The sequence below is a fragment of the Trypanosoma conorhini genome (genome assembly GCF_003719485.1).
Source record: "Trypanosoma conorhini strain 025E chromosome Unknown Tco_14.4_contig_00604, whole genome shotgun sequence".
Classification (NCBI taxonomy): Eukaryota; Euglenozoa; class Kinetoplastea; order Trypanosomatida; family Trypanosomatidae; genus Trypanosoma; species Trypanosoma conorhini.
Genome location: NW_021704692.1, coordinates 1 through 11,231, shown reverse-complemented (window position 1 = coordinate 11,231; position 11,231 = coordinate 1). Strand labels below are relative to the sequence as shown.

The 11,231-nt window shown below is 57.9% G+C and overlaps 7 protein-coding genes across 7 annotated transcripts, besides 7 other annotated features; 1 reads left to right on the top strand and 6 right to left on the bottom strand.

Annotated features, from left to right (window-relative positions):
• On the bottom strand, positions 1–1,794 carry Tco025E_07623 (putative ATP-dependent DEAD/H RNA helicase; the record flags this gene model as incomplete). The annotated part of the gene is made up of 1 exon (XM_029374486.1): positions 1–1,794. A coding segment is annotated over one exon (1,794 nt), but the record flags the coding sequence as incomplete, so codon positions are not given.
• A 305-nt stretch (positions 1,795–2,099) lies between these two features.
• Positions 2,100–2,423, top strand: Tco025E_07622 (uncharacterized protein; the record flags this gene model as incomplete). Its single annotated transcript, XM_029374485.1, has 1 exon — positions 2,100–2,423. The coding sequence occupies one exon, from the start codon at positions 2,100–2,102 to the stop codon at positions 2,421–2,423; it is 324 nt and encodes a 107-aa protein (XP_029225416.1).
• A 288-nt stretch (positions 2,424–2,711) lies between these two features.
• Tco025E_07621 (uncharacterized protein) lies at positions 2,712–3,494 on the bottom strand (the record flags this gene model as incomplete). The annotated part of the gene is made up of 1 exon (XM_029374484.1): positions 2,712–3,494. The coding sequence occupies one exon, from the start codon at positions 3,492–3,494 to the stop codon at positions 2,712–2,714; it is 783 nt and encodes a 260-aa protein (XP_029225415.1).
• A 375-nt stretch (positions 3,495–3,869) lies between these two features.
• Positions 3,870–3,898: a microsatellite.
• A 260-nt stretch (positions 3,899–4,158) lies between these two features.
• Positions 4,159–4,180: a microsatellite.
• Positions 4,181–4,222: a microsatellite.
• Positions 4,223–4,398: 176 nt separating this feature from the next.
• Positions 4,399–5,541, bottom strand: Tco025E_07620 (uncharacterized protein; the record flags this gene model as incomplete). The annotated part of the gene is made up of 1 exon (XM_029374483.1): positions 4,399–5,541. The coding sequence occupies one exon, from the start codon at positions 5,539–5,541 to the stop codon at positions 4,399–4,401; it is 1,143 nt and encodes a 380-aa protein (XP_029225414.1).
• Positions 5,542–5,775: 234 nt separating this feature from the next.
• On the bottom strand, positions 5,776–6,075 carry Tco025E_07619 (uncharacterized protein; the record flags this gene model as incomplete). The annotated part of the gene is made up of 1 exon (XM_029374482.1): positions 5,776–6,075. The coding sequence occupies one exon, from the start codon at positions 6,073–6,075 to the stop codon at positions 5,776–5,778; it is 300 nt and encodes a 99-aa protein (XP_029225413.1).
• A 671-nt stretch (positions 6,076–6,746) lies between these two features.
• Positions 6,747–6,788: a microsatellite.
• A 183-nt stretch (positions 6,789–6,971) lies between these two features.
• Positions 6,972–8,723, bottom strand: Tco025E_07618 (cytochrome p450-like protein; the record flags this gene model as incomplete). The annotated part of the gene is made up of 1 exon (XM_029374481.1): positions 6,972–8,723. The coding sequence occupies one exon, from the start codon at positions 8,721–8,723 to the stop codon at positions 6,972–6,974; it is 1,752 nt and encodes a 583-aa protein (XP_029225412.1).
• Positions 8,724–9,025: 302 nt separating this feature from the next.
• Positions 9,026–9,058: a microsatellite.
• Positions 9,059–9,079: a microsatellite.
• A 247-nt stretch (positions 9,080–9,326) lies between these two features.
• On the bottom strand, positions 9,327–10,805 carry Tco025E_07617 (putative protein kinase; the record flags this gene model as incomplete). The annotated part of the gene is made up of 1 exon (XM_029374480.1): positions 9,327–10,805. The coding sequence occupies one exon, from the start codon at positions 10,803–10,805 to the stop codon at positions 9,327–9,329; it is 1,479 nt and encodes a 492-aa protein (XP_029225411.1).
• A 147-nt stretch (positions 10,806–10,952) lies between these two features.
• Positions 10,953–10,977: a microsatellite.
• Positions 10,978–11,231: the final 254 nt, after the last annotated feature.

Below are 11,231 nucleotides of genomic sequence, written 5' to 3'. Positions count from 1 at the left end.
CAGCAGGGAGTCTCCGGCGTTGCCAATGCGGGCGGTGCGCCCGATACGGTGAACGTAGCACGCCGGATCCGCCGGGGGGTCGTAGTGCACGATCCAGTCCACCCGCGGCATATCCAGCCCTCGGGCAGCCACGTCTGTACAGAAGAGAACACCCCTTGGAGAACGCTGGGCGGCCGCATCAAGCTGCTTGAAGGCCTTAAAAACGGAGGCGCGGTCAACCTGTGGCATATTTCCATGCAACTTGAAAATATTGGCATCAAGAAGTGCGTCGCTCTCTGCGAGTGCTTGCCCCGCAGCATTCTCCTCCTCGCTGCTCGAATCATCCTCGAAGGTGACAACGTCCTCGCGGTGGTCTTGGAGGTGCCTGTTGGCCTCCTCCACCTGTCGCCTCACGCGGTGGCGGTGAGCACGCTGTCCAGCTGCGGTGTTGCCTTGTCCGTTCGCCCTCTTGCCGCGGAACGGGGAGCGCAGCCGTGAGAGCAAATAGTAATGAAACTCTGCGCTATCAGCAGTGGAGACGAAAACAAGGATCCTTTGTGCGCCGGCATCGAATTGGGAACGCAGAAAACTTATGAGGGTTGAGAGTCGATGCTTGACCGGCACCAGTGCGTAGTGCTGGCGAAGCGAGGAGGGAATGGAAAAGGTGTCCTCCGTCTCCCCCACACGGAGGACGTTGCTTCGAAGCGCAAAATGCGTGAGTCTCTCCACCCCAGCAGTTATCGTTGCCGACACCAGGACGCGCTTGAGGGAGTGTTTTTCCTGCCCTCCGGTCGAGCCCACGACACGGGAGCGGGCCGCGTTCTCTGTGCGCTCCAACAGCATCCCCATAATCTCCTTTATGGCCTGTTCAAACCCCATGTCCAGCAACCGATCCGCCTCATCGAGGACAATTGTCTGCAGCTCCTCAACACGAAAGGACGCGGTCGCCTTTAGGTGGTCGAGAAGTCTACCGGGTGTCGCTGCCAAGAGAGGGATCCCCTTGCGCAGCCGCGCCTTTTCCTTGTGCCGATTTTCGCCGCCATGAATACCACCCACAGTTAGAAAAAGGGCGCATCGGGTGAGAACGCCGAGCACCTCGGTGACCTGCACCACCAGCTCTCGAGTGGGGCAAAGGACGATAACAATCGTCCCAACCTGACGTTGGAGGGGCTGCGCATCACACGCACACAGCAATTGTTGCAGCAGCGGAAGAGCATACGCCAGTGTCTTCCCACTCCCAGTTTCGCTCCGGACAAGAACATCACGCGTCCTGTCAACCATGGGCGTCCAGCTCAGTTTTTGAATGCGGGTGAGGGAGGTTATGTGAAGGCACTCGTTCACGGGCCGGAGCAGCTTGCTGTGCAGAAGCTCAGCTAAGGGGGGCAGCGCCTCGGCGTCCCTGCAGGTCTTGTCCGCCTGGAACGCCACCGAGGGCGGCGGCGCGGGCGACACATTTTTGTGCCGTGACGCAGCAGCGGCAACGACGGAGCGTGGTGCGCGGCCACGCAGGGTTCGTGGCTTCGCGGTCCCTCCCGAGTTCGCCTCGTGCTTACTCACGTCCGTGTCCAACGCCCTTGTCTGCCTAACACGTTTCGGCTGGCTCCCGCCTTCGACTGCTGGACTTGCGTGGTCCGTGGGCAGCTGTCGAGGGGCGGAGCCGCCGTGAAGCCCCCACCCCTCACCCGCATCCTCAGCGAAGCCTGTGGAAGAGGCGCGTGCTGCCCCGGCGATCAGCCCCTCGAGGGCGTCCTTTTCACTGCCTGTTGATAAGCCAAGAACGGCCAGATGTTGTGTGTCCGGGTCGGCTAGGGACATTGCTTACTTCGCCTCTCTCCCTCTATCTTTCTCCTTCTTGTGCCCCCCACTTCGGAATAAGCGCGGCTGGTATCAGAGGAAAGAAGCGCAGAGCACATTCGTGTTGCAGGGGCATCACCTCGCACGCAGGACAGCCTACAAGCGCCCCCTGGTGCCTCGTTGCCGCCGTTGGTGTTGCTGGAACGGCAAAAAAACAATTGAAAAATAATTACACACCACGCACGCAGAATGCGGGGAACGCGCTAAAGCAGCCATGTCTGCGCGCCGGACCGCATCGCTGCCACCGTACGCACACACACACACACATGCACTTGGGGAGCAAAACCGCCGCCGTGATCCCCCTCATACCAATGCACACGAGTGCAGCGAAAAGCATGCAATCAGTCAGATCGGTGGTGTTTCTTCAGAGCGTTTCGATACGCAAGTTCCGAAACGAGGCTTTCGCGCAACAACGTCCGTTGTTCCTCGCGCTGGCGCACATTGTAGAGCCGAAGCCCAAGCATAATCGTCCCCATTATGAACAATGGGAGCCAGCCTTGCTCTATCAAGTATACCACCCAGCTTTCCTCAGCCGCCTCGGACGGCATCCCTGCCCCTTTCTTGTTGCCGTTCTGTTAACTGGGGCCTAGCGAGAAGAACCAAAAGGGAGGGCGAGAAAAAGAAGGCAGTCAAAACCCCAACTTCCGTCCTCGCACCCGCAAGGGGCACGCGCCGCGCCTCCAAACGCAGGTGAACTCCAGAGAAACAAACGGATGTAAACAATTACGTAAAAGGCCGATGTCTCCTACTGCAAGACGTTTGACGCGCATGGGGCCATGCAAGGCTGGAGACACAACCGCAGACCATCATCGCAGGCACCCTCTTTCCTTTCAACGTGGCCCAAAAGCGCACTGGCCGCGCTGCGACACACTCGGCCCCTACTTGGACTTTGGTGTTCGACGCACAAACCGGAGGACGACGGATCCCTCCACTGCACCTTGGTCCAAGACAGTCCCATGCTCGCCGCGTGTCACCTTGGCGCCGCCCAGTCGACGCTTTCTGCCCTTTTTCCCCTTCGTGTCTTTCTTCGCAGACCCGTGTTGTCCCCCGGATGCCTCCCTCGTTTCCACGCAATGCGCCGTCAAATTCGCCACGTCGAATTGCATCTCAAGAAATTGCAGAGATCCCTTCAGATTCCCGCGGAGGTCGCTTCCAAGCAGGCGAATAAACACATTCGGCGCTGCTGTTTGACATGTGCTCAACGCATCCGCAGGATCTTTGAGTAGGACCCCCGTGTACTCCGTGAGCACCGTCGTGTCCATCTTGTTCTCAAGCCCAGGCCGATGCGGGGTGTGCAGCGTATTTGTTTGCCTCTCACCACAGATGGTGTACAGCAGCGCCGTCAACCCCCGCGAACGTGTGGTGAACGCATGTAACCCGCCGACCTGCAGCGCGGTCTCCCCTTCACTTGTCGCCGACTCCAGTTGAGGGCCCGAAAAGGCGTCATGCTGCCAGTGCATCGTCATTGTTTCGCCCTCCAAGGCGAGGGTGCCTGTGACGACAGACGGATCGCACGGCGAGTGCACCTCCACGCCCCACTCCCCGCTCATCTGCGAGGCGATGGGAAAGGGCAACTGGATTTTCTCCGGCCTTCCATCGGCAAGCGGGAAAGCGCACAGCAGAAAGAAAAGTGAGGCAATCGAGCACAGTGCCACGCTCATGTTTTTCACGGGAGGAGGAATCTGGGGTCCTGTTAGAACTTGTGATCAACACTAGCCGCCGGAGGCAGCGCAGACGCGCAGGGAAGGGCCCACCGTAGAAGAGCACAACGGAGCGGGTACATGCACAATAACAGCGGGGGCGAAGGAAAACAAATCCGGGAGGCAAACAAATGAATGAGTCCCCAATCAAAAGTAAACCCCCTCCGGTGGGGAGAGAAGGAGGGCAAACAAGGGAAGCATAAATTTTAAGAAGGCAAGGAGGGTCAGCTTCAACTACGCAAGACTCCCGCCTCGCGCGGGCAGAAGATTCTTGCGGCCGTTGCCGCTGTTCAAGGCAGAAAGTGACGAAAGTATACAAAAGGGGGGAGGTCAAAGCCCCCTCCTCCTCCTCCTCCTCCTCCGCCCCGCAAACACGGGCAGAGTCAACCGTCGAGAGAAGTCAAAGATCATCGTCGTAGTTGGGCCGCAAGTACACGTTCCACACGGCGCTTAGCAGGTCCACCTGGTACTCCAGCTTCACCGCCAGGTAGACCGCCACCAACCCAATCAGCAGCAACAAACAGTCGGAGAGCCGGAAGAAGGAACTGCCCGCCACAGCCGGCGCCTCGTATCGCGGAGCCTGCATCCCGCCCACCACCCTCCCCCTTTCCCTGGTGCTAACTACAAGGAAAAGCAAAAGGAGGACGCAAAAACAAAAAAAAACAAATACAAGACAAATTCAAAAACAAGGGGGATAGGGCATAACACAAGGTCGTGGCTCCGCTGCACTCCCATACTTGCAAGGGAGTTGTGCCTTGGGCGAGGCCCCACGTACGTGTGCGAGGAGAAAGTATTAAAAACTACAAGAATCCAACTGGCATCGCAGCTTGCGTGGAGCAGCCTCCGGGGCCAGCGCCACGCCACACTAGTCGTCTCGTTTGCTGTGGTGCGCGCCTCTCTCCACCATTCCAAGAGACACGCGAAGCAAAATATCTGCCTCTTCTTCAACCTTTCTAGAGGCGCGCGCCTCCTCCTCGATTGCACGGCGCAGCGGCTCCTTCACGAGTGGCGCATCTGTAAAGCTCGGCATCAGGGCCGCAAAGAAGCCCCGGTCCGTGCCTTTCCGTGGGTTCCACCTCCTGGGGCGAGGCACGGAGCGCTGAGCAAGTCCAGGCACCGGGGTCCTCGCTCCTGCCGTGATCGGGTGCTCTGTGGTATGCCGACACCCCACGCAGTACAGGTGGTCGCCGTCAACCTCGCAGGCAGACGACTGAAAACTCCATCGCATATACTGCCTGACGGAAGCGGTGACACGCTTGTCCTGCAGCCTCACTGAGAGCGGGAAGCGCAGCAGTAGCGCACCTGAGGGACGCAGGAGGTGTGCGCCCAACGCCATAGCATTCACGAGAGACTCTCGAGTCTGGATTGCCATGAAGGATTGCGCTGGGGCCGTTCCCACCGCCGCTGCCCCCAATAAATCCACCGCAAGAAGGTCCACAGCCTGTCGAGGCAGAAACGTCGATCGCAACTCATGCAGCGAAGCATGTCCCCCCACGTTGTCGCCAGTCAAGGCTTGCCCCGCAGCTCTAACACATGTCGACAGTTCCACCGAGTTCCCACCCGACAGTTCGTGTCGCTGATGCCTAATGCACGACGCCGCCTCCGCCACGGTGAAAGGAAGGGCAGCCACGTCACCGACACCCGCTTCGCTGCGTCGCAAAGGTATTCCCTGCTCCTCAGCGCCGAACACGCAGAACAAGTTTGTCGAACGGGCGCCTCCTTGCGGGGCACTCACCGTTCGTTCGAGAAACTGCCTCTTGGAGGTGAGTGCATCGCTCAGCTGCGCCCAATTTCTCGGTGCTTGGGCTTTAAAGCCTTGCGGAGCCACCGGGCGTCCCCCACGTCGATCCTTCTGCTGCTGCTGCTGGGTGACCCATCGTATCACGTCGTGCCGCCAGTCCCCGGCAAGGAAGAAGACGTGAGCATCTTTTGCGAGCCAGCAGTGCCTTTCCTGCAGGTGACGCAGCACCCGCTTGAGGCCGTGCCCGTGTCGGAACCCCTCTTCCATTACCGCCGAATGCCATAGAAACGGCAGAGCAGCCACCAGAACTAATCTGAGAGAAAGGAGGAAAGAAAAGGATTGACAACTTCCCAGGCACCAAATGGACGGAGCGAAGTCCAAAATGGGCGGACACACTTTTATTTGCAAACCCCTTCGAGCGGCCCTTGCCTCCTTCGCTCAGGCCACCAGAGACAATCACCATTCCGGCCCCACTCAACTCCCCCGCGAATCCGACGCACGTTATTGCAAAGTGCCGCACTCCGGCTGTGGCGCATGCAGCTCCCACCTCGTGTCCCCGGCAACGACCTCAAGGGCCAGAAAGTGAGACGCCTCGCAATCACGCATAAACGTTGCATGGAATCGGTCCCTCGCTCTCTCACTCTGTCCATAGACACACACACACACACACAGAGACACAGACATGCACGCAAGCTGGCAACGATGCAGAGGAAAACGACTCTCTAGCGCCCCGTCAAAGCAGCAGCGTGAGTCCACTGCAGCCATGCGGCCCTGATCCCATCGTGCCAATGTGGCAACCATCGAGCGCAACCCCCACAACCATCCCCCCATCGGGCTAGTGAGGATACAACCCGATGCCCTTAGAAAGTTGCCTCGTTCGTCGTAGCTCTTGAAAAGGAAAAAACGCCCTCGCCGGACAACTAAATGGAGCTTATGCATATAAGTGTATCATTGCTCCTGAGCGTGTGCGTCCAACGCGTTGGAGAACTACGAGTAGCGACGCGTGAGGTGGGCCGCAGGATCGCCAACAACACAACGTCACTCACCACTGCAAAGTCACAATCGCTGCCGTCATTCAGCTGCATGAGGGCACACGCACCGCACCTCTTCTCCGTCCCTCCCAAAGATGTCCGTATTATTTGTCCACCGTTCCCGTAGTTGTTGTTTTGACAGCCACAAGAGCGCGAACTGCCGGGCGCGTGTGGCAGTTGAACATGACCAAGAGGAAATCTTCGTCCCAGAAAAACAGCGTCCCTCGCTTCTTCCCCGGTGGCTTCGTGGGGTTTCCAATCAGACATGCCTCCCCGACTCCCTGTTGGGGGCTACAGTAACGCAGTGCACCGTCGCTATTTACTCTCATTGTCGCTTTTGAATTTTTAAAAAACGGGGGCGGGGGCGACACACGCGGCACAACGTCGAAGTTCCGCCGTCCCCCCGCCCCTCTCCCACTACACGCACCGCAGCCAATACTAACACGCACACACACACAACAAAACAAAAACAACAAGAACAACGATAAACCCCCATCCCCCAAAAGCATGGGCACATAACAAGCCGCGTCCCTCGCTCCTCAAGACCGCCTATTCTCGCGTGCGTGTTTTTGTATCCCAACCTTACACACTTTGCCGTGCCGTTTATGTTACCTTTTCGTCGTCGTCTTTTGGTGGCTCCTTTTCGCGGCGATGGTCTTTACCTCTCTACACCTCCTTGCGGGGCGTCCCCACCACCCGGAGGCCGTTATTGGGCACGATGGGAACCATAAACTCGTGTGGGCGGCCAGCCTCTTCCTGGAAGGAGCGCCTCCCCGCATCACCCGCGCAAGCGTCAGCGCCGTAGAAGCGCAGGTCCCAGTTAAGAAACAGGTACGCCAATACCACCGATGTCTCCATAAGCGCAAGATGTTGGCCCAGGCAATTGCGCGGACCGTTAATAAAGGGAATAAACGCATATGGGTCAATAGAGGTCTGGCGGACCTCGTTACTCTGGGAACTGCTGCCAGCTTCAAGCCCCACGTCAAGGAAGCGTTCCGGTTTGAAGGCTTGCGGGTCCGGCCAGAGGTCCGGACGATGGTGCACCGCCCGCATCCCCACCGCCACCGTGCAACCTGCGGGAATGGTCACATCCCTGCCTAGTCCAGTCATGGCGGCAGGCCATACGTCGCTCTTCACCGCACGACGCATGACCAAGGGAACGACAGTGTGTTTTCGTAGCGTCTCACGGAGAACAGCCGGAGACCATCGCAGCATGCTGCGCACATCGGATGCGGTGGGAATGCCCCACGTCTTCCCCTGCGGCGTCGCAATCTTCTTCTCGCAACGTGCCGGGTCAAACAACCGCAGCGCCTCCTCCACAATCTTGTCACGCACCTCGGGGCAGCACATCACCTCATAGGTTGCCCATGTCAGTAGCGCTGCTGAGGTTTCGTGGCCAGCCAGTAAAATGGTTTTCACATCGTCGCGCAGCTGCAACACCATTGCGGCATCCATCTTTTCAATTTGGGAGATGCAAAGAGCCATGATGTCGCGCTTATGCGGCTTGTGGCGATCGTCCCACCGTTTCTGGATGATGTCGCCAAGCACGTCATTCAGCTCCTTCAAGCAGCGGCGGCGCTCCTGAAAACCCTCCAAGAAGGGCATAAAAGTACGCCATGGCTCCCACACCCGTCGATTGCATTCGTGAACAATCGGAAGGTAGAGGGCGGGGAAAATACGGTCGATTTCCTCAGGCTCCAGCGAAAGCGCCGTTTCCCCAATCACCTGCAAGGTCATGTGACGAAATTCTTCGTTCAAGTCCAGAAATGGGGTTTTCGTGTCGAGCGCGGCAAGCTTCTCCATGACCCTCCCAGCGGCCCGCATTGCCAGCTGTGGAACCTCCTCCAAGATATCTATGCGCATAGCGTGGGAAAGTAGCAGGCGACCCTTCTTCCACTTCTCTCCCTCCGCCGTCACAAGCCCCGTTCCGAGCAGGCACATAAAATGCTTGTATGAAACCGCGATATCCTTCGCGTAGTTCCGCTGGTTTGTCAATAGAACACGTTTCAGCAATGCCGGGTCATTGATGTACACAACACGCTGATGCAGGACGGTAAAACGAACAACGCGGTTGACAGGTGTGGCGTCCGTCTTCTTCTCCTCCTCCGCGGTGGAATACGGGTTGAGACTCCAGTCTGCCATTTTCCTCCACGGCGATCCCCCCATCAGAAGAAGCGCGTGACCAAGCACCGGAACCTTCCCCGGGACCTCCGGAACGTGTCGGAGGTATCGGTCCATGACAACTCCCCGCATAAACACAAAGAAGAACCAGTAGAGGATGAAAGCCCAAGTCACGGCAAGAGCCCCCATTAGAAACAACGCCCCATACGACGAAGTCGCCACCACCTTCATGCCTTGCGTGACGCCGCGCGCCCACACCTGCCGCACGACGTCAATAATGATTTGGACGTTAGGCATGGCTTGCTTCGGCAATGACGCGAGGGGCACGGAGAGAAAAGAAGAGGCCGCAAAAACCAGAGGAGTGCGTCAAAAGGTTTGTTGTGTTTATTAATGACTTTGCTGATTACTCTATTCCCTATTACTTACTGCACCTGCCAGCGAGTCGTTTTTGGTCAGGTGAAGACGGAGGTATGACGTGAGAGCCGTGCACCTCCCCAATGGCCGTGGCCGGTTGGAATTTACTTTTTTTCTCTTTTGCCGGTTGCTCCGCTGCCCTCATGGTGTTGCCCACGGGGCCGCCAAAGGCAGTTGTGAGGCAAAAAGAAAGAAAAGAAAAGCAGAAACAAAGCAAAATATTTTAATGAAAAAAAAAGGTGGGAGGATAGAAAGTAGAGAGGCCAGTCCCTCATTCAGGAAAACAAGTAGAAGCACGAGGCGCAATCCAAAAAAAAAAAGCAACAGACGTTTGCGACATATCATCGCCGCCACTGTCCTTGTGTGCTCAAAGAGCCGCGGCGTCCTATGGGGTATTTAACATCGTACGCGGCCATCCACAATCGTGCATGAGGCGATGCACTATCGTCGCGCATCCAACGAGGGGGTCCCAGCACGGGGCGAGGTTCACGGGGAGGAACCTTCCCCTTTCTTCGCGCGTTTGGCCAAGATCGCCCTACTCGATGGTGACACCGCGTGGTGACCGCCACCCAGTGCTAAAGGAGACGAGGGCAGGGGGTCGTGCCTCGGCAGAGAGGTTCGTCCCGTCGCCTGCGCTGAACTGCCTCCCTCCATGAGAGACAGCGAGGACTTCTTGTACCGCGTGGCGTGAAGGAATGTTTCTACGATGTCCTCCCTCCCCTCCGATGGCACAGTGGAGGTGCCCTGAGCTAGAGGCGGTTTCCCCAACGTTGGGCTGTGGGGGCCGCCGCCCTTTGCCGCCGCAGCGAAAGCAGAGGAGCCGGCCTCTGGTTTCTGCCGCGGAACAACCTTCAGTGTTTCGAGCTCACTCTCAAACTCCTTTAGAAGACCATCCAAATCTACATCGCCGTTATCACCGCCGCCACCGCCACCACCGGAAATAACATTGGTCACAACACCTTTGGCAGTGTCGTGAGACAGAGCAGGGAGTTTTGGCGAGGCATACTTTATTGTGGCCGCGCCTTCAGGCCCGACTGCTGGCGTCGGCTTCGACGCCGATGGGTGTTGCTCCGTCTTATCAACAAGAAAGGCGGACGTCAAAGTTGTACTTGAGGGGGAACAAAACTTCTGCAGCGGCGACAGGAGCGGAGGGATCCCCACCGCCCCCTGCTTTGGCAACGCCGTCGTGGCCCCCACGGGTGAACGCCTTGCATTCAACACGCTAGGCAGGAGAACGTTCCCTGACGGAGCACTTTGTGGGCCCGGGACATACTTTTTCATCGCCTTTGCCAACTGCTTCGTCACACTGGGAGGGGCAAAATTTTCCTCGTCGAGGCCGACATTAAAATACGGGTGCTGAAGACACTGGCGGGCTGTCGGGCGCCTCTTCGGGTCGTAGTTGAGCATCTGCTTCATCAGATCCAAAGCCTGCGGTGGTAAATGTGGGGGAAGCACGCGCTCGAGCCCCACGCCCTTCACCACAGGGAACGAGTACCGTATTTTCTTCGCGAGGGCGATGCCCTCTGGCCAGACCTGCTCGTTTGGTGAGCCCAAAACGCTCATTATCTTGTGCAGCTGATCCACCTCATTGCTGCCCGCAAAAAGAGGACGGGTGGTTACGAGTTCGGCTAATATGCAACCAGCGGCCCATATGTCAACAGGGCTGCTGTACGACCGGTCTTGCAGCAGCAACTCGGGGGCGCGGTACCAGCGCGTGGAGACGTAATCCGTAAACGGTGGACGCGCCCGAATCTCCTTCACGAGTCCAGAATCTGCAAGCTTCACAATTTCCTGAGCTGCGGAGGTTGGGTCCTCCCTGACAAGCAAATTCTCAGGCTTCATATCCCGGTGGAAGTACCCGCGTTGATGCAGGTAGGCAAGAGATTGGAGAATCTGAAATATGTAGCTCTTGATCTTTGGGTATGGGATGGGCGGGGCTGTGGCGGCCGCGGCGTGGCTTTGCATTTGCTTTGCTTTACGGATCACGCCCACCTGACGAAGACGTGAACCGCCTTGACGTGGTGCCAGGGATGAGCATCTCGCAAAGAGAGCAGCCAAGAGCCAGCAATTAGTTCCTTCGACTTGTCATTGGACTTCGGTGGCGGCAGTCTGTTTTTTTTTTTCTTTTTTCTTTTTTGGGCGGTGCCGTGTACAGGAGGCCCGGGCAATTGTACTTGATTTCCCGCCCAACAGCCGCGCGCGCCGAAGTGCGGCGACATCTCTCGCGCCGTGGATTCTGTAGTAAACTAGTGGAATACTCCCCACTTGCGGTGCGAACGAACACCCAAAGCGCCTCAAATGCTTCTACTGTTTGCGGGTCAAACACATCGGGTGGGCCGTTCGTCACGTGAGGGCGGCGCAGCGTACGGAAGCGGCCCCTCTGCTCTCGGG